Source organism: Ascaphus truei, chromosome 5 (assembly GCF_040206685.1).
Source record: "Ascaphus truei isolate aAscTru1 chromosome 5, aAscTru1.hap1, whole genome shotgun sequence".
NCBI lineage: Eukaryota > Metazoa > Chordata > Amphibia > Anura > Ascaphidae > Ascaphus > Ascaphus truei.
Window position 1 is genome coordinate 36,353,614 of NC_134487.1, and position 19,793 is coordinate 36,373,406.

The 19,793-nt window shown below is 42.4% G+C and overlaps 1 protein-coding gene across 1 annotated transcript in view; it reads right to left on the reverse strand.

Moving 5' to 3' along the window:
- RSBN1L (round spermatid basic protein 1 like) overlaps positions 1-19,793 on the reverse strand; it is a 60,818-nt gene that overhangs the window by 13,661 nt on the left and 27,364 nt on the right. The window contains exons 3-5 of the mRNA XM_075599616.1: positions 12,643-13,295; positions 4,769-4,906; positions 3,373-3,515 (exon numbers count right to left, since the gene is read on the reverse strand). Of these exons, the coding sequence (XP_075455731.1) occupies positions 3,373-3,515; positions 4,769-4,906; positions 12,643-13,295 (934 nt within the window). The remainder of the gene's footprint in view (positions 1-3,372; positions 3,516-4,768; positions 4,907-12,642; positions 13,296-19,793) is intronic.

Sequence of the window (19,793 nt, forward strand, 5' to 3'; positions counted from 1 at the left end):
CGTACAGAGAGGGAATTCTGGTAAGTGCGTCTGCAGGGGGCCAAGCTTTATATATCAGGTGTATAGTATTTGCCACTGTGCTACTCATATGCTTCTTTAAGCAAGTGTGTCTTAAAGGTGGATAGAGAGGGTGCTGGTCGGGTATTGAGGGGAAGGGCATTCCAGAGGTGTGGGGCATTCAGTGAGAAAGGTTTAAGGTGGGAGAGGGCTTTAGCTACAAAGGGGGTAAAGAGAAGACATCCTTGAGCAGAACGCAAGAGTCGGGATGGTGCATAGCGAGAAATTAGAGCTGAGATGTAAGGAGGGGCAGAAGAGTGTAAAGCTTTAAAAATGAGGAGGAGAATTAAGTGCGAGATGTGGGATTTGATAGGAAGGCAGGAGAGTGATTTCAGTAGGGGAGACGCGGAGACAGATTTAGGAAAGAGTAAAGTGATTCTGGCAGCAGCATTTAGGATAGATTGTAGGGGAGACAAGCGAGAGGTCCTTGTGGAAAAATAGTCCACCTTGGTGCTGGTCTACACTCGTGCAAAATATAGAAGAAAAATATAAAAAACACAATGTATAATAACAGTGCAAAAAGTACAATATCACCTCTGTGGAAAGGTAATCAAAACCAAATGGGAATCCCCAATGTTGAATCCCCGATAGATAAGATGTTCAATGGAAAATGAACCACTAAATAATAGGTGCTCGTGGGGAAACGGTGTATAAGTGGGTGACAGGTGAAAATGTCACCCCTTCACAATACACCCCGTGTATATACACTCCTTGATAAAGTGCTATACGCACGAAACATGTAGGAGGTTTACACTTCCGTTTTTTATGGACGAATAAAAGATTTATTTTTTACCTACTTATTGACCCACTCTCTTTGGCGGTGCGTTACATCTTTTTGGATTTGGATCCAGACTTTCTATGAGTGACAGCACGCCTCAGGACAGGCACAGAAGGGGGGGGCACTCCAGAGATGTGAGTAGCAATCTTCATTCAACATTGTATCATCTGTGTGGTTTAATAGAGATCCAGGGACCATCCCAATGGGGTGTGGAGTAGCGGGAAATCTCCCCTTGCTCTGCCCCTTCAGGGATTATTGGTTCCTTTGAGGATTCCATATCACTTGCGTATTATGCAAAACCCCTTGAAACAGTGCTGTGGTTTTATATGGACAATCATTATCAGTGATATTATGTGGATCTGGCACTAGAGCGCTTATACCACTAACATTTTCATATAAGGATTGTAAAATATGTGCGAGTGGGGATTAAAGTAGGAGCAAGAGGTTTGAGGCAATGCGAGGGAATGGGGTCAAGAGGGCAGGTGGTAGTGGGAGAAGAGGAGATCAGCAGCGACACGTTCTCCGCTGACAGAGGAAAAGGAGTAGATGAAGACAGGAGGAGAGTTACGAAAAGGTGTAGAATGTGAGGCTCTGATGGCTCAATCGAAGCCGAGATATCCTTAAAACCTGACCCATTGGGGGTCTTGAGGACTGGAGTTGAACACCCCTGATGCATTGCTTTGGAACAAGGCTGAAGGCTACTATGGGGTTTCAGCGATTTGCATGAAAACAAGCGAGGAACCCTCACAAATGTTATTTACATGTAAACCTACACAGTAGCATAGGGAAAAATCTTCCTACGTTTACCCAAATGGAGCATGCTGCAGTGTATACTAAATATTACTGTATACTTGTAATCTCCTTAACGAAAGACTGGAACCTTTTTGTGAAACCTCCCCACACACAATTCCTTGCCAGGATCATTGTGTGTGGATATCCTGCCTCTGCAATCATAAATCTAATAGATAGCCCTGAATGTCTAGCACAGTACATAAGGTTATAAATGCACAATAATTGCCTGCTCCAAAGAGTTTACAATCTAATATTTTGTAGTGTGAGGCACAAGGAGAAAAATCGATTTGCGTAAGGTAACAAGCATCCGACACTGGCGATTCTAAATTATCATATTCCAAAAGATAATTTCTTGTAATTACAACTTTTGGGAATAGAAAGCACTAATCGGCACGGGAGTTTACCAATACCCCCTTTAATTATTGCAATTCCAGCTACATGTGGTAACAATTCCCCATCAATACATTTCTGAGCATTTCTTTTGAACAAAGTAATGAACTATTGCAATAAACTGGCAAGTCATCTAAAAGTACAATTCTATTTTGCGTAATATTTCCCTCTAACTTTTGAAAAGAAATGCACACAAAATGCAAAACAAAAGCAGAATGTATAAAATTCTGGAAAACAAACAAACACTTACAAGGAAGCTAAATTATGCTTTGAACGCATGTCAACCAAAAAGTATTTGTGACACTTCATTCTGCATACAGGACTGGACCTTCAGTAAGGAAAATGTACAGAACTAGCTGTCGGGGGCGTCAGATTCCATATCAAGTCAGTTTGCCTGTAAGGCCCTCGTGCTGCTTAAACCACAATGCCAGAGTCAGCTGATGCTACTAGGTATCTCAAATCACAGAAACTTCTCTAGGCAGCTGGCCAGGACAAAACAAGAGCTTCTGACATCAAGTCTGAGCCAGCCTCTGCTAATGCAGAAATCCTGGATTATGTTTTGGGGGATTATTGACCCTCCTCCTGGTTTACAATATTCTTCAAAAATCCAGTACTTCCAATCTACACCAATATAAAAAAAATAAGCAGTAATTAAAAAATAAAAAATTAATTTTTTTTTATATATATGTATATTTTTTTTTTTTTAAAGACTTTTACAACATTTACGTATAAAGGAGAAAGGGGGAAATAGAGGGGGTGCACAGAAAGTAGTTGTAAATTGTACATCACAGTCCATTCAATATATAAAGCACAAATAGGAAAGAGAGTCTCTTAATGCGCACAAATGGTCAACTAAAAATATAACTGGACACAGCCAGTTAAGCCACCATTGGTCAAGTAGGTGTATCCTTGCTACAGAGTTTACTCCAAGATGTAGCTTTATTTCTCCCCATGATGACCAGATTGCACAGAATTTGTCAAGATCAATAATATTTTTGAACAAGAAAGAGAGCATAGCATCAAAATATAGCCAACAATGCCCTTTGGGTTAAAGCTCACCTTAGTTGATCTACTGCTTAGAATGGGTATGAAGTTACAAAACAAGACTGTCATACATTTTTTTTTATAAGTACTAATGAAACAAGCAGGAGACATTCCTAATGTTAAAAAGGCGCTGGATCTGCCTCAGTGTCTACCTGGATGTTATGAAAAGCTTTTTATATTTGGGCCAAAAGACGTAACTAAATAACGGTCATCAATATTTATGCAATATGCTCCTTCGCTATTACTGCCACTGCATGAAGGAACACGGGTACACTAATCAGTTTGTGGCTTGACATAGGGTCTGAACTTACCTTTTCCTTTTAAAAGGCGACTTTGGCATGTCAGCCACAGGGATCATCTGCTCCCCTGGGCGAACCCACATGATGGGGCCGTCATCACTGTCTTTGCGGCTCTTCAGCTGCAGGCTCGAGAGCGTCCCCCAGGGCAACGTGCTCTATTGAAACAGTTGGGAGAAGTCATTTAACCAAAGATACATTGTTAACCCTTTCGCTGCTAAAGAACATTCAATCAAAATGTTGGTCTATACTATATGCAACATAAAAAGAACACACCTCCCGTCGGAGGCAAAAACGATGCACAGCCGGGAGAAAGAGCTGCAAGCAGGCAATGGTGGTGAAAAAAGCGTTTAATCCAACATCATGGTAAAAGTCTGGCGGATCCTCTGACGCGTTTCAGCCCGTGGGCCTTTGTCAAAGGGCTGAAACGCGTCAGAGGATCCGCCAGACTTTTACCATGATGTTGGATTAAACGCTTTTTCACCACCATTGCCTGCTTGCAGTTCTTTCTCCCGGCTGTGCATCGTTTTTGCCTCTGACGGGAGGTGTGTTCTTTTACCTGCTATCCGGTTTCAGTGGCACGCCAGATAGCTGTCATACCGGCCACTCAGCAACTGCGGGGGATGTACCCTACATCAGAGAGAAGTTTCCTGGCGGTTCGCAGATTGCCTGTGTTGCTGTTTACTTTCACTACCAGCCTGTGATTGCTCCTATAACCGTGAGTCTCCGTTTTCAATGCTACTGGTGCTCTAAGGAGAGCTAATTGTTTATAAGGAGAAGTACATACCCACTGGTTTATTTGGGAGTTTGGCCAGGACTGTGTTTATTTATTTATTATCGGAATGCAGCTATCTCACTGACTCTTTGAAGCGCCTGGTTAGTTAACCTCTGGTTACCTGGTATGCAACTATATGCAACATACATTTGTCTACGTACCATATACATGCAAGAGAAAAGCAGATATAACAAATCAACAATAGAATACAAAAGACAAAAGTCAGGAGAACTTCACAGCGAGGGCGAGGTCAGGAACGTACGGGTAAGAAAGGCACAGAGCAGAGGTCTATGTAGTTGAGGCATTGAACCTAAACGGGATTGCAAGTACTGTACACCACAATTTTTTTCTTGCTCAGAATTGAGTGCTTTCACTTTAGTGAAACGCAAACATGTTGTTGCTATGTGAGAGTGCAAATTTAAACTACAGATTGTGAGTGAGAACATGGAGCATGCTCATCTTTCGACTCTCCAATTGCATAAAGTAATGGTTACTTTGGTTGTTTGATTGATTGTGGTGTTGAATCAATTTTTAAAGACTACACAATAAGGACAAATATGAAATGCTAAAGTTATGGTTACACCAGAATACCAATGCTAAATGTATATGCAACGAGGGAAGGGTTTCTTCTCTTACCTTTAAGAAATGTGACTCTTCTAGCATGTCCAGGAATTCTGGGAAGTAATCCCCAACTTCCTCGTCCACTGCTCCCACCAGGCTGATCTGCCGCATTGCCCCAGCTCTGTATGTACCGTGGGAATAGGTTCTCTTTACCTGGGGGAAAGATGCAGTATACAAAACAATTAGACTTTAAAACATAGGAGATTTATTTTAGAAAACAGCGCAGTATTTAGTGTTATCATGCATAAAAATATACAGACCTCCAATGACCAACACAAACCTCACCCCAATGGCCCATGCAACCCCTTCCCTATAATTCTTACCTACTCACAATGACAGACAGTCTCTATTTAGGGCGAAGGGAGACGCGTACGGGTATAAAGCTAAAAGACCTTCAGCTGCTCAAGTGATTAAGAATTATCAGCAATTCATTGAAAAACATAAGTAATCTTAGCTGTGGCCATCAAATGTTGACTGTTCTTGTTTCAATAAGTTGCTGATCTTATTCTTAACCAAATAGAGTGCCTAAAAATCTTCTATTGATTACTACTTTGGCAACAAAACTATTACATCTGTGGTAGCGGATAACTGATAACATCTGACTTATTATTGCAGTAATTTCTTCATGGTGAGCACAACCTATTCCACATCAGCGATTGTAGGGAGACCTCTAGCTTTTCACAATGCTATACAAGGCATTGTGGGGCACCACTTCAGAATGTGGCAACTGACCAGTTTGCTGCCAATGCAGTCTTTCAACGCAAGCATTTAAGCAACTTTCCCCACGGGGACCACATCCCAAGGCACAGATTCCAGGTGCCATAGCAACCTATCTCCTGGGATTTCTTAAGCACTGCTCATAGGGCACCTTCAAGGTGATATATCCATATGAGCAAACAACCATCCTCATTTGCAGGATTATATAATAACTGGTGAATTTCACACACTGAGCACAGAAGGGTTCAAGATGAACCTATAATCCTGTCCTATTTGAGATTATTAAATGTAAAAAAAAAAAAAATCATATCAATTATGTTCTTGGATTCTATGATAAAATGTTCCGCAATGGTCAGCCGGTTTCCCACACACAAAGAAAAGGACCCGTTATAGAACCAGCTTCAGACATGCATGTAAGGAGCTTATGATTTAGGTTTGTATAGTTGACAACATGGGGTTAATGTCTCGCGTCAGAAGCCATGTTATAACCCCTTTGTAGCCAGAGGTGCCTGCAAGCCATTGCAGGAATGGGGTTGAAACAGGAATGTGAAAATAATATGCTTTGAACTAAAATAAAGCCCCTGAAACACACAGAAGGCTCAGTCTGTTCATACAGATCAAGGATTACATGTTGTGAATTTGAAAATAATCCAGGATATTGCATCATTAGCCTAAACATAGAAACATACTGAAAAACACAGCTGCCTACAAATTGATAAAAGGAATTATTCAGACAATAGCAAAGAGCCCGGTATTGTTATTGCCAACCATGACAGACCATGTTACAGATGACTGTGCAGAGACAGCCCTCTTTCCACCCTATTTAGTGCAAGTTTCAAGCAACACTGATCAGATAATTTAAAGGCAGACATTAATAACCACATCAAAATGGCCAATTTATGATGTCTGAACTTTTGTTTAACCTTGGCCAAACCCTTCGATCTTTCACTGATCATTTGTAATGTCTAAATATTCAATGATTTGTGGCTACCAAATTCCCTTATACTCTCCCTTTACAAAGGCTCGGGTGAACCGAAAATATAAATACCCAGGAACCAGCTTGAATTTTCAGGAGCCAGCCATTTTGTTAGGTGTGCGAGGAGGGGGGAGGAGGGGTGGGGTTATCATTCTGGCTACCCCATCTCCACCCATCGCTCTGCGTCACTGTGTGTGTCAAGACATCCTGCTCACTCCACTGAAACAGGCCTCACCAAAATAACTAATGACCTCCATGCTGCAAAAGACAAAGGTCATTACCCTTTACTCGACCGCTCTGCAGCCTCATACTGCGGACCACCCTCTTGTTCACATTCCCATACTCTTGGTTTCCGTAACAGAGCTCTCTCTCTGTGGGGGTTTCCCAAGGCTGTCCTGTGACCTGCTCTCTTTTCACACTCTTGGTGACTTTATCACATCTCTAAAGTTCAAATATCAACTCTATGCTGATGACACAAATGTACCTTTCAACCCCTGACCTTACACTTGCTGTACAGACCAGTCTATAAATGTCTCTCTGCTATATCGTCCGGGATGGCCCTCTGACGACTAACTTTTAACATGTCCAAGACGGAGCTTCTCATAATTCCTCCCAAGCCTGGCCCCACTGCCCCCTTCTACATTAAATATTGTTAGTACCATCATACAATCAAGCTTCCTAGGAGTCACATTTTACACCTCCTGTACATTCACATTGTAGCTGAAACCAGTGGTTTTTGCCTCCATAAAACATTGCAAAGAAACGCTCTTTCCTTCTAATACACCAAACCAGGCCCTCATTCTCTCCCATCTTGACTATTATAACCTAAAACTGTTCGGTCTTCCAGCCTCTCACCTGTCTACCATACAATCTATACTAAAAAACAAACACTGCTGGTAGAATCACTTTACTCTATCCTAAAGCTGTCTCAGCGTCCCTCCTGCTGAAATCCCTCCAGGTTTCCTACTAAACTCTGTATCACTTACAAAATTCTCTTATCTTTTAAGACTAAACACTCCTCTGCCTCTCCTTAAATCTCAGCCCTAATTTCTAGCAAAAAAACCTGCCCGACTCTTGTGTTCTGCTCAAGGAGGTCTTCTGTCTATGCCTTTTGTATCTAAACGTGGATGGACAGTGGGGAGCGCAAAATCACATGGAAAATAAGTTAAAAAGAACAAAAAAAAATTTATATACAGGCATACCCCGCATTAACGTACGCAATGGGACCGGAGCATGTATGTAAAGTGAAAATGTACTTAAAGTGAAGCACTCCCTTTTTCCCACTTTTGATGCACGTACTGTACTGCAATTGTCATATACGTGCATAACTGATGTAAATAACGCATTTGTAACAGGTGCTATAGTCTCCCCGCTTGTGCACAGCTGCGGTACAGGTAGGGAGCCAGTATTGCTGTTCAGAACGTGCTGACAGGCGCATGCGCGAGCTGCCTTTTGCCTATTGAGCGAAATGTACTTAAAGTGAGTGTCCTTAAAGCGGGGTATGCCTGTAGTGTATTATAGGCTAAAGCAGTAAAATTCAAGGCATTATTTAAAACCCTGCTCCCTGATTGGATAATGCCCGGAATTTTAACAAATCAGTAATGCCCGGAATTTCAGCAGCTTGCAAAATGCAGTTTTCAATCTGTTTATTTCCAGCCAATCAGCTTTCAAAACAGCTGAGACAGGGCAGGGGATTGGTTTGAATTAAGTAAAAGCTCTGAGACATGGCAGGGGATTGGTCAAAAAGTATCAGCTACTGTTTGACTCCTCCCCCTCCCGAGCTGACAGATTTTCTGAGCAGATTCAGTTGAATTGGGGGGGGGGGGGAGAGACTGCAAATAAGTGTGTTGTGTATAGAGGTGCAGTGTTGTGTGTGTGTGTGGGGGGGGGTGTAGAGGTGCTGTGTTGTGTGTAAAGCTGGGGGGGAGAGTGCAAAGTTTAGGAAGTTGCTGCATTTTTTATTGTGGCTGCAGTGTGTGTGTGTGTGTGTGTGTGTGTGTGTGTGTGTTGTGCTGTTGTATGTGTAGCAGCAGTTTGTGTGAGTGTAGAGCTGATGTGTGTGTGAGTATAGAGCACCAGAGTGTGTGTGTGTGTGTGTGTGTGTGTGTGTGTGTGTGTGTGTGTCAGTAGCAGTGTTTATGGGTGTAGCATGTGTGCGTAGCAGCAGAGTTTGTGTGTGTGTGTGTGTGTGTAGAGCTGCTGCTGTGTGTGTAGAGGTGCTGTGTAGTGAGTGTAGAGGAGGTGCTGTGTTGTGTGTCTAGAGCTCCAGTGTGTGTGTGTGTGTAGAGGCACTGTGTTGTGTGTGGTGTGCTGTTTTGTGTGTGAGCTTCTGTGTGTGTGTGTGTGTGTGTGTGAGCTTCTGTGTGTGTGTGTGTGTGCTTCTGTGTGTGTGTGTGTGTGTGTGTGTGTGTGTGTGTGCTTCTGAGTGTGTGTGTGTGTGTGTGTGTGTGTGAGCTTCTGAGTGTGTGTGTGTGTGTGTGTGTGAGCTTCTGAGTGTGTGTGTGTGTGTGAGCTTCTGAGTGTGTGTGTGTGTGTGTGAGCTTCTGAGTGTGTGTGTGTGTGTGTGTGTGTGTGTGTGTGTGTGTGTGTGTGTGTGTGTGTGTGTGTGTGTGTGTGTGTGTGTGTGTGTGTGTGTGTGTGTGTGTGTGAGCTTCTGAGTGTGTGTGTGTGTGTGTGTGAGCGAGCTTCTGAGTGTGTGTGTGTGTGTGTGTGTGAGCTTCTGAGTGTGTGTGTGTGTGTGTGTGAGCTTCTGAGTGTGTGTGTGTGTGTGTGTGTGTGTGTGTGTGTGTGTGTGTGTGTGTGTGTGTGTGTGTGTGTGTGTGTGTTGCTGAGTGTGTGTGTGAGCTGCTGAGTGTGTGTGTGTGTGTGTGTGTGTGTGTGTGTGTGTGTGTACACACAGAGGGGGCGGCAGTGTGTGGATATAGATATCTGCATTGTAAGCGTATATAGAGGTGGTTTAATGTATTTACCATTTGAATAAAAAAATCTATTTAACTATACAAAAGTGTCTATTATTTATGAAATAAGCCTAAATTTAGCCTATAATAGTAATAATCCCCGAAGAACAGGGCATTATTGGCCAGTAATGCCCTGTTCTTCAGGGATTATTACTTAAATAACGTTTAAACCAATTCTATGTTGGTGAATGGGAGGGGTCTTTGGGTGTTGAACTCACATTCTTCCCTATAAACATAAGCCTTTCAAACACTGTGTTTATAGATGTGGCCTCTCGGGAGATCTTCCTTCAGGTAAGGATATCCTCAGGGTACATAGGAGTATCGAAATGTGGAAAGAAAACAAAACAATAGTGCACACCAGTGTATAAAAATTAACCACTTTATAACAAACCTGGTGGAAACACACTTACAATGTAAAAATAAAATTTCAGCATTTCAAATATATGAAGCTTGCTGGGCTCTCACCCCCTCCACTGTCCGGGACTTGCGTCCGTCGCGTCACTCTACGCGTTTCGTGTCATCTGACTAAGCGGAAGACGCGAAACGCGTAGAGTCGTTACCTGAAGCCTGCAGCCACACGCCTGACCTGCTCAGATGCCCAGAGAATCCTCCTACATCCATTTGTGAGCTATATCGCGAACCGGAAGTGACGCGACGGACGCAAGTCCCGGACAGTGGAGGGGGTGAGAGCCCAGCAAGCTTCATATATTTCAAATGCTGAAATTTTATTTTTACATTGTAAGTGTGTTTCCACCAGGTTTGTTAGAAAGTGGTTAATTTTTATACACTGGTGTGCACTATTGTTTTGTTTTCTTTCCACATTGATACTCCTATGTACCCTGAGGATATCCTTACCTGAAGGAAGATCTCCTGAGAGGCCACATCTATAAACACAGTGTTTGAAAGGCTTATGTTTATAGGGAAGAATGTGAGTTCAACACCCAAAGACCCCTCCCATTCACCAACATAGAATTGGTTTAAACGTTATTACACTATATATATATTTTGTTCTTTTTCACATATTTTCCACGTGATTTTGCACTCCCCACTGTCAATCCACGTTGCTGCAAGAGGGAACACCGAGGACCGTTCCTGGAAAGGGTTTTTGAGCTGCAGTATCATTAATTCACTTTTTTATTTATTACTCACCATTTGTCACAAGTGTCACTTCTTACTAATTATCACAATTCACCATTATATATACACGTGGTTGTATTAATTCACTTTCTTTATTTTGAGCGCTGGTTTTATTAATTTTCTGCTTTCTTTTTGTATCTAAAGCCTCTCTCACTCACTGCCCCACACCTCTAGAATGTTATTCGCAAAATATCCAACGGGCATCCTCTCTCCACCTTTTGGAAATCTCTTAAAAACACACCTATTTAATGAAGCATATGGGTACCTCCGCTGGGTGATTCTATATATCTCAGATGCACCGAGCTTGACCCCCTTGACGACGCATTTACCAGAACACCCTCCTAGTGTCCAAGTTCTTCCTACTTACCACTTAGATTGTAAACTCTTCGGGGCTGGGACTCCCTTTCCTATTGTAACTCATGTCTGAAGCACTTATTCCCATGATGTGTTATATTATTATGTTACGCTTATTACTGCTGTGAAAGCACTATGTTCCTGAATGGCCCTATATAAAAAGACACACACACACACACACACACACACACACCTTCTTGCCAATCTCCCTTGCTGGCTGCTCCATTTCACTCACTCGTTAAGGTCATTCACTGCCTTCCCCTGCTGTAGGACACTGCCTACACTCGCACAGCCATGTGTGGGAGGAAGGGGTGTGATTACCAAAGCTCTGCACCGCTTGGCTGATCTCTGGGACTTGCATTTCATCTCTGTAAATACTATACTAATTAAAGGCCGCCCAGATGCCTACAATTTCACTCATGGCGGTTGTGCGGACAGGGGCCCAGGATTTTTTCACCCCTGTATGAAGGCATCACTTATATCAAGAAGGAAGTCACAATTCCATGTCGTTCCGTGCCAAAGCATTTACCAGATAGATATGTCACACTATGCCATTTGTTCATATGTATATTTTGTTGTGGGCATATGAAGCTTGCGAGTTCTCCTCTCCAACTATTAGTCACTTTAATCACCATATTTAGCCCTTTCCCCAATTGTCATTCCCTGTATCTTGGGTTTTCTCCATCGCGGTCAGTATCGCTCTCAATTGGGGCTTATTCACTAAAAACAATATACCACAGTGTTAACGCCAAAAGGTGGGCACACATTGATAGGGTGTGTGTCTCCCCCACTCCGTAGCAATATATAATAGCAGTTGATTGGCATTAACAGGACAAAGTATAGATTCCATCTCATGATTTGAGTAGAATCCAATATTCATCTGAAAGTGTAATTCGCATGAAAACAGCTTCCATCCTCTCAAACATTGAGAAACATCCTATTGTGCTTTACTGCAAAATCAAAGTAGAATAATAGCATTTTGATTTTGCAGTAAACACAAGATTGTACAGTATGTCTCAAATACACTGGAATTATATGAATAGATTTGCACTCCAACCAATGTAAGCCTTTTGTTCTTCAGGTATACAACGATCAAGGCTGCCTTATTTTTATATTTCTATATGCACATGCCTATTTTAAATGGGTGATATATTGTGATATCCCAGCAGGGGGTGTGTGGGTGCGCATATGCATACACGTGTGCACCTAGATTCACACACACAAAAAAAAAAAAACATTTCATTTTCCTAGTGCAGAGAGCTTACTTCACATCCATTCACCAGAAATAAAAATGCTAAACAGACTATTTTACTTACTTATACGGCCTTCTAAAATTCAGGGGCACCAAACAAACTCAGGAAACATATGCAAACCGTCAATGTCTTAAGATTGGAATATCAGTTTGTATAGCGTTGGGAAATATACAGATATGGTAACATTGCATTTTTTATTTTATTATTGCCGTATTGCCAGTCAGTCATAGGAGTTTGACATTTTAGGGATAGCTAGTGACATGCAGTTGAAAACACAGCAGCTACAAAACAGTACAGCAGCATCCCCTCATTCACCCCTAGAGAGCAGCATCCCCCGCCCCTATCTCCAAACAGCCATTGAGGATAACAGAACCCCCTCCTTCACCCCACAAGGATAGCGACATAGTAAAGATTAATCGGATTGGCCCATGGTTATAAATCCTGCAAGTCAGGCTTGCCAGTTAGAAAAGGCATAGAAGTAAATGTCTCGCTTACCTGAGCATGGAAATTCGAAATGGTTGTTGTCTCTATATCTTTTTTCCCCAAGATTTCCATTTTGACTGGCGAGTTGGGGAAATTAAATGAAAAATAGTCTAAGAAGTCTGGTAAATACGTAGCTGCCCCGTGTACAATTCCCATGACGTAATAAGCTGCACAGTTTTCGTTCTCGCTAAAAGCCAGACCCACAAATTCCTCAGCAAACCTTTCCATCTCCACAGGAGACAGGTGAGAGAGCTCGCTGCTGTAGGCATGGATTAAAGACGCGCCACCGTTCGGCTGGTGTTCTACATGAATGAATTGCTTGAACTCCAACGAGTCTAACCTCTTGAGGTTGTGCTGAACTCGGGGCTCCTTCAATGAGACAAATGGAAATTCATTCTCTGGTGTCCTGGGCACATCACCCTCATTCTGCTTTACCTCCACCTTCCCGAGGAGAATCTTAAAATGGTCATCTGGTCTTACTTTGGCTTCCTGCTCCTGGTGTTTCCTCATGTCAGAGACTAGTCCTGAGCAGATGGTCTGAATTGATTTGCTGTACATTTTCGGGTGCTTACGTTTCTCACCCTCTTTGTGTTTCTTTTTCTTCTTTTTCTTCACTTTCTTAATTTGCATTTCTTCTGCGTTTGGTTTCGGCTTCTCATTTGAACCTTATAAAAACAAGAGAAAACAAAAAGTTTTTTTTAAACTTCCATCTGGCGTGAAATACTTTTATTAGGAACTATTGCAGACCATGTGCAGAGTCAATACAAAAGGTTTTTAAAACTATAGTATGCAAACAGCCATGTTTGAAATGTTAATTTTTAGATGCCATGTGCTAATATACAGTTCAATGTCGCAGATATCTGTCCAGCTTTAATCATACAAGCAAAATCTATGGAAACTATACACGGCTTTGAAAGAAACTTGCTTGTTTGTACACACACACACACACACACAATATATATATTTTAGCTAATAAACAAAAATAAATGAAAAAAAAAAAAGGATTTTCACAATGCAACTCTTGATTGAAGTGCAGGGTCAAATAGAGGATTTAAAATGCATAACTTGCAACTTTAAACAGCTAACTTGATTAAAGCCTTTTTTCCCACTCTTCAATCAACTTGAAGCTTAAAATCAACAAGGCAATTCTAAAATCGTATACACAAAAGTTTACAAGAATGTAGAAATGGCAAGAAAGTGGAGTTGAAGCAGAAAACTAATAGTCAAATTGAAATTAGCAGGTAAAAATAAATAAAAGAAAAATGTAATAACTGCAAACCCAAACAGAAAGGTGTAAAATCACAAAGCGTATGCATTTATACACTTGCCTGCCACTACGTCCATATTGCAACATAACTGAAGTGAAGAGGTTAATGCAGCAACCTCCCTCAAAAGGTGAAATTCATGCGCATTTTTACATTTATTTTTTTAACAGGTTTGAAGCAGGGGGGTCTCCACAGCGGAATCCCATCAATTTCAGCTGCAGGGACCCCCTGCTTCCTGAGATAGTGAAAAACAAAAATATACTGTGCGCAACTAATTAACCTCTATACCAATAAGTGATAGGTGCAATTACCATATACCCTTCTAATTAAGTAGCCCAATATAAAGCCACAAAAACCACAGTGTAAATAATAAAAATGATTTACATAACCGTGTAGTGAATATTGAAGGCGTCTGCTGCTATAAAGATAGGGGGTGGCTCAGCACCCCCAACACACTACAGAAATGGAAACAAAAAAACAGCGCAAAACGCAAATAGTGAAGTAAGTAAATACAATTGTGTATTAAATAGGGGAAAAATATTCTGCGTACATCAAGTATAAAATTTCAAGCATTGAGTGTGTAAAACACATAGGTTACCACTCGGTGACTGCTGGTGTGGAAGTAGGATGCTAGCTTCCTTCAGTGGGCACTTCAAACAGTAGCTGTAAAGCAGGACCCTCTTGGGAACTCCTCTTCAAGCTGTCAGTGTCTCCATGGGGAATTTCCCAGAGGTCTTAAATACCTCTCAGACAGCTCCCATTGGTTGGCCAATAAGTAATTAGCCAATCAATCATCTGGGCTGTGCAGTAGTCAAATTGACTAGGGAAATACGAGCACTTTTTATTAAAACAACAACTTTATTAACACATAGAATAAAATACATCCTAACTAAAACCAAAGTTAAAAAATAAATAATTAAAAATGTTCTGCAATAAAAGAAACACAATGTTAGTATGATAAATTGGACATAACAGGTAAAATGTAAATATAAATACAAATAAAGACTGGGGAGAACAGAGATAAATGCACTGGTTAGATAAAGAGAAGGATTGAGGAGGACCTGAATAATCAATACAATGCCCAGATGTCAACATCCTCATTTAACCCTTTCGGGGACATGGTATCTAATTTATGAATCCAGTACGTTTCTTTGGAAGATAGTGTTTTAACCCTGTCTCCACCTCTCCTATTAACAGGAATATGCTGAATCCCCTTAAAAGTAAGGCTAGAGGGATCATTGGGAAATGCATTGGCTGACTCATGATCACCATCCCACACACACAGGATGTCGTCTATATAGCGTCTCCATACCACAACATTCCCGTGGTAGGGTTTATCAGGCCCAATGAAATGTGACTCCCACTCACCCACATACAGGTTTGCGAAACTGGGGGCAAACCTAGTCCCCAAAACCACGTTTTATATATAGGAGAGCGAAAAATCTGAAAAACCTGTTAGCACCAAGTGATGTTTTTGAAATTACTGACACCCCTTCTCAGAGGAGTTGGTTGGGCTCTAAACCTAAAGGAAATTTTTATCTGTGTAGATGCTCAATTTGTAAATATCAACATCCCGATAAGACTAAATTTTATTCCAAGAGTACCAACGAAGTTTTTAATATTGATGACTTTATTTTTTGTACATACATATTGTTTACCTATTGGAATGTGCATGTGGTTATCAATATGTAGGTAGGACCAAACGCAGCCTTAAGGTTCGAATACAAGAACATGTCAGAAATATCAAAAATGGTTTTGACAAACAGTGTGTCCAGGAATTTTCAGACACATCATAATAAGGATCCATCTAGCCTTACTTTTAAGGGGATTCAGCATATTCCTGTTAATAGGAGAGGTGGAGACAGGGTTAAAACACTATCTTCCAAAGAAACGTACTGGATTCATAAATTAGATACCATGTCCCCGAAAGGGTTAAATGAGGATGTTGACATCTGGGCATTGTATTGATTATTCAGGTCCTCCTCAATCCTTCTCTTTATCTAACCAGTGCATTTATCTCTGTTCTCCCCAGTCTTTATTTGTATTTATATTTACATTTTACCTGTTATGTCCAATTTATCATACTAACATTGTCTTTCTTTTATTGCAGAACATTTTTAATTATTTATTTTTTAACTTTGGTTTTAGTTAGGATGTATTTTATTCTGTGTGTTAATAAAGTTGTTGTTTTAATAAAAAGTGCTCGTATTTCCCTAGTCAATTTGACTACTGCACAGCCCAGATGATTGATTGGCTAATTACTTATTGGCCAACCAATGGGAGCTGTCTGAGAGGTATTTAAGACCTCTGGGAAATATCAATATCATTCCCTGAAGAAGTAGTTATCACTACGAAACGCGTTGGATGATTTATGGTCTATTGTTCAATTGCCAGTCACACTGATTTTACCTATTGGTGTTGCCTTGGTTATCTAAATCTCTGTGTGTAATTTTGGACATTTGAGAGACTGAGAAACACTCTTGCTGATCGATCCCTAGTCGCTGACACAGTGACGTCATCACGCAGCGTCCTGCAACGAAGCGGCAGCGTGGCACGCTGGGGGTACGCTTGCAGCCAGCAGACTCACCTCTGTGTGTGACGGCTTTCGATCGAGGAGCTTTACAAACTACTCCGGTCCATGTTGAACTTTCTGGGGACCCTGTGAGTGCCAGTATCGAGTGCGGAGCCCAGCTGACCTGAAGGGAAATTCCCCATGGAGACACTGACAGCTTGAAGAGGAGTTCCCAAGAGGGTCATGCTTTACAGCTACTGTTTGAAGTGCCCACTGAAGGAAGCTAGCATCCTACTTCCACACCAGCAGTCACCGAGTGGTAACCTATGTGTTTTACACACTCAATGCTTGAAATTTTATACTTGATGTACGCAGAATATTTTTCCCTTATTTAATACACACTTGTATTTACTTACTTCACTATTTGCGTTTTGCGCTGTTTTTTTGTTTCCATTCCTGAGATACAGACCTGATACAGGAGGTACCGGAATCTCAACACAGTTTAAAACTCCCGCATCACCCAGGCCAATAACAAGCCCCACTGATGCCATCACTGCTTCCTATTGGCCCACAGGAACTTTGAAACTCCACTATTGCGGGAACCCTGCTAGCCAAGCAGAGCGGCTACAGGCACCCCCTATAGATGTCTATCCCAGAACCAGAGATTAAGGGGGTTCCGCTGCGGAGACCCCCTGCTTCAATCCCATGTTTATATAAAAAAATTGGCTGCTTGGATTGCCCCTTCATGGGTTATATGCTAGTTACCCGTCGCCACCGACTAACACTGGGGATTGTCGTCCTGCATTCGTGAGCTCCCAGTGTAACACAAACAATATCCCGACACTTTAGAAATGAATATTGCAGGAATCAATGACAGCCAATTGGCTAAAAATTGCTGCTGCAAGGAACCAGTGTCTTTAACCACATGAGAAAGCAGAGGGAACAATAACACATGGTAACCTCTCAATAATTCAGACATTGAAGCACCAAAACATGTGACATTTTATGTTGGTTTTTTTTAATTTAAATAAATCCGTTTTAATTTCTATAGCAGGCTTTAGCCCACCTCCCCAGCATTGCAAGATCTTTGTAACACATTACTGTTTGGCAACAAATTATCCCAATGTTCCCAGCAGTTTGAGCTGCAAACTCTAACAATAGATAATGTTACCATAGTAATAGAATACATTGTAGCTGCTGAGTTACACTGACTGAAGCCGCCATTGAGTTAGGCACAAAATCCTGATTTGACAGATTTATAACAGGAGCACCAAACTATTGCCAGGTTAGGCAAGAATGTAGATTTACACATTATCGCACGCATGATTTACCTATACAAATAATAAAGCAGCAATACTACTTTCCAATTTTTTTTCTTTAAGACTTGGGCTGCGTCCAAAGTCGTCGCTACATCGCTCGCGCCAAATACAAACCACAGAAGGCCAATGCACATGTGCGCGGTGAGGCGACCGATGTGTGGAGAGACAAACTTGTTTGTTTTTGCCGCGCAACAGCCAGGTTACGTGTGCTGTTCAGCCAATGAGGGTAAACTGCTCATGTGATGTCACAGGCACGCCCTCTTCCGTCCCTCTCCCTCCCCCCCCCCAATTGCGCAAAACTGCAGGCCACGAATCTCGGCAAACACAGGCACGCGTGGCGTCATGCTCTCGTGAGCCTGTAATATGTCCAAGGCCTAATGGTTTGTATAATCATGAATATACCCCCTACAGACCGATTTAAACATTTACAGTCTTTAATAATTACATTAAGGACTTTCAGGTGGTAGTCCTCAAATATTAAAAAATACAGGAGGTATATGATGTACTGAAAACACCAGAGTCCGTTGCTTTGTTTTGAAGTTCACTTATATAACAATAGCTGTATAAATGATGCACAGCAGTTCTTATAGGATACCAGATAGGTGTTCTAACAAGGATTTATAAATCACATTCATACCTTTGCTAAATTGGATGAATGAGGTTGGACCATCAGTTGTTCTCCTTGAGCAACGGTACCAACTTGTCACTTGGTATAACACGCGGTAACATATCAGGGTAAAATCATAGACCTGTGGTTTTCAACCGGGGTTGAAGGGGTGAACCGGGACAACTCTCCCAGCTGTTCCAGGACTGGTGGTACCCCAAGCAGCAGTGACCTGACGGCTCCTGAGCGCAGCAGCAGCCGGCGCTATTCTTCTTCTCTTTGCCTGCCCCGGAGTGTGTGTGAATGCATGCAAGGGGAGAGGGGGGGGGGAAGACGTGGGCCACAGAGAGACTGGGCAATGGGGGGACGAGAGGCAGTGAGCGAGAGTTGGGGTTCCCCAGAATGTCAAAATCAAATTGTGGAGGTTCCCTAACCAAAAAAAAAAAAAGTTGAAAACCACTGTCAGACTGGAGCCTGATGAAAGGACATGTTGGCCTGAAACGTTGGTGCATGTTATGCAATTTAACTACTTCAGTATAAACAACAATTTATTTGCAAAAATGCCTGAAGGTTGTACAATTTGTTGTTTTTGTGGTGTGGCAGACCTGGAAGGCGGGGACCAGCAGCTGCAGCCCTCAACGTCTGGAAAACACAAGATACTATAGAGATTGGGATATATATCCATCCATAACATACAGTAGGGCCACGCTCATAAGGCGGGTTCCGTTCCATGGCGCCGCAGCAAAGCGGAACCGGCGAATTTCGGCGTCTACTACCCTTCCGCATGCACAGATATGCGGTCCCCCCATTCTGCGCATGCGCAAACTCGTCCGCTCCCCCTTCTGCACATGTGCAAACATGGCAGCCCCCTTACGGTACCACCGCAATGACGGATTGCCGAGAAGCGGGGCCCTACTGTATGTGTAATGATGGGGTTTCTAAATACAGCTGCAGACTGCGAGAATCCTCCCAATGGAACTGGGTAAGCAAAGTAGTGTCTTACAGAACAGGAATACCTGTGTTTTACCACCATACGCATGCCTCTTAGGCCGAGTCCCCGGTGGTCACGGCAGCGCGCGCGCACCACACAGCACAGCCCTCTATGGGGCAGGCCACAGAGGCTGTGTGTGTGTGGGCGCGCAAAGTGCTGCGACGCATACGCTGGCAGGGAAGACAAGAATTCTGTCTTCACGTGCCGCGATGCAGTCACGTGGTCGGCGCGCAGCCAATGGCTGGGCAGATATGCCCATCATGGACCCCGCCCACACACACTCCCCTACAGACCACCGATTACGGCTGTAGTCTCTGCACAAGCCGCCAGGTGCGCGTGCAGCAGAGAGGACCGGGCCATAGCCTTACCCTCTTGGCCCAGGAGATCTGGACCTCGATTGTCCTGGCATTTGTATTTGTAAATGATGAGCAATGTATAAGTGACATGTCCGCATATCCTCATTGCCATGGAC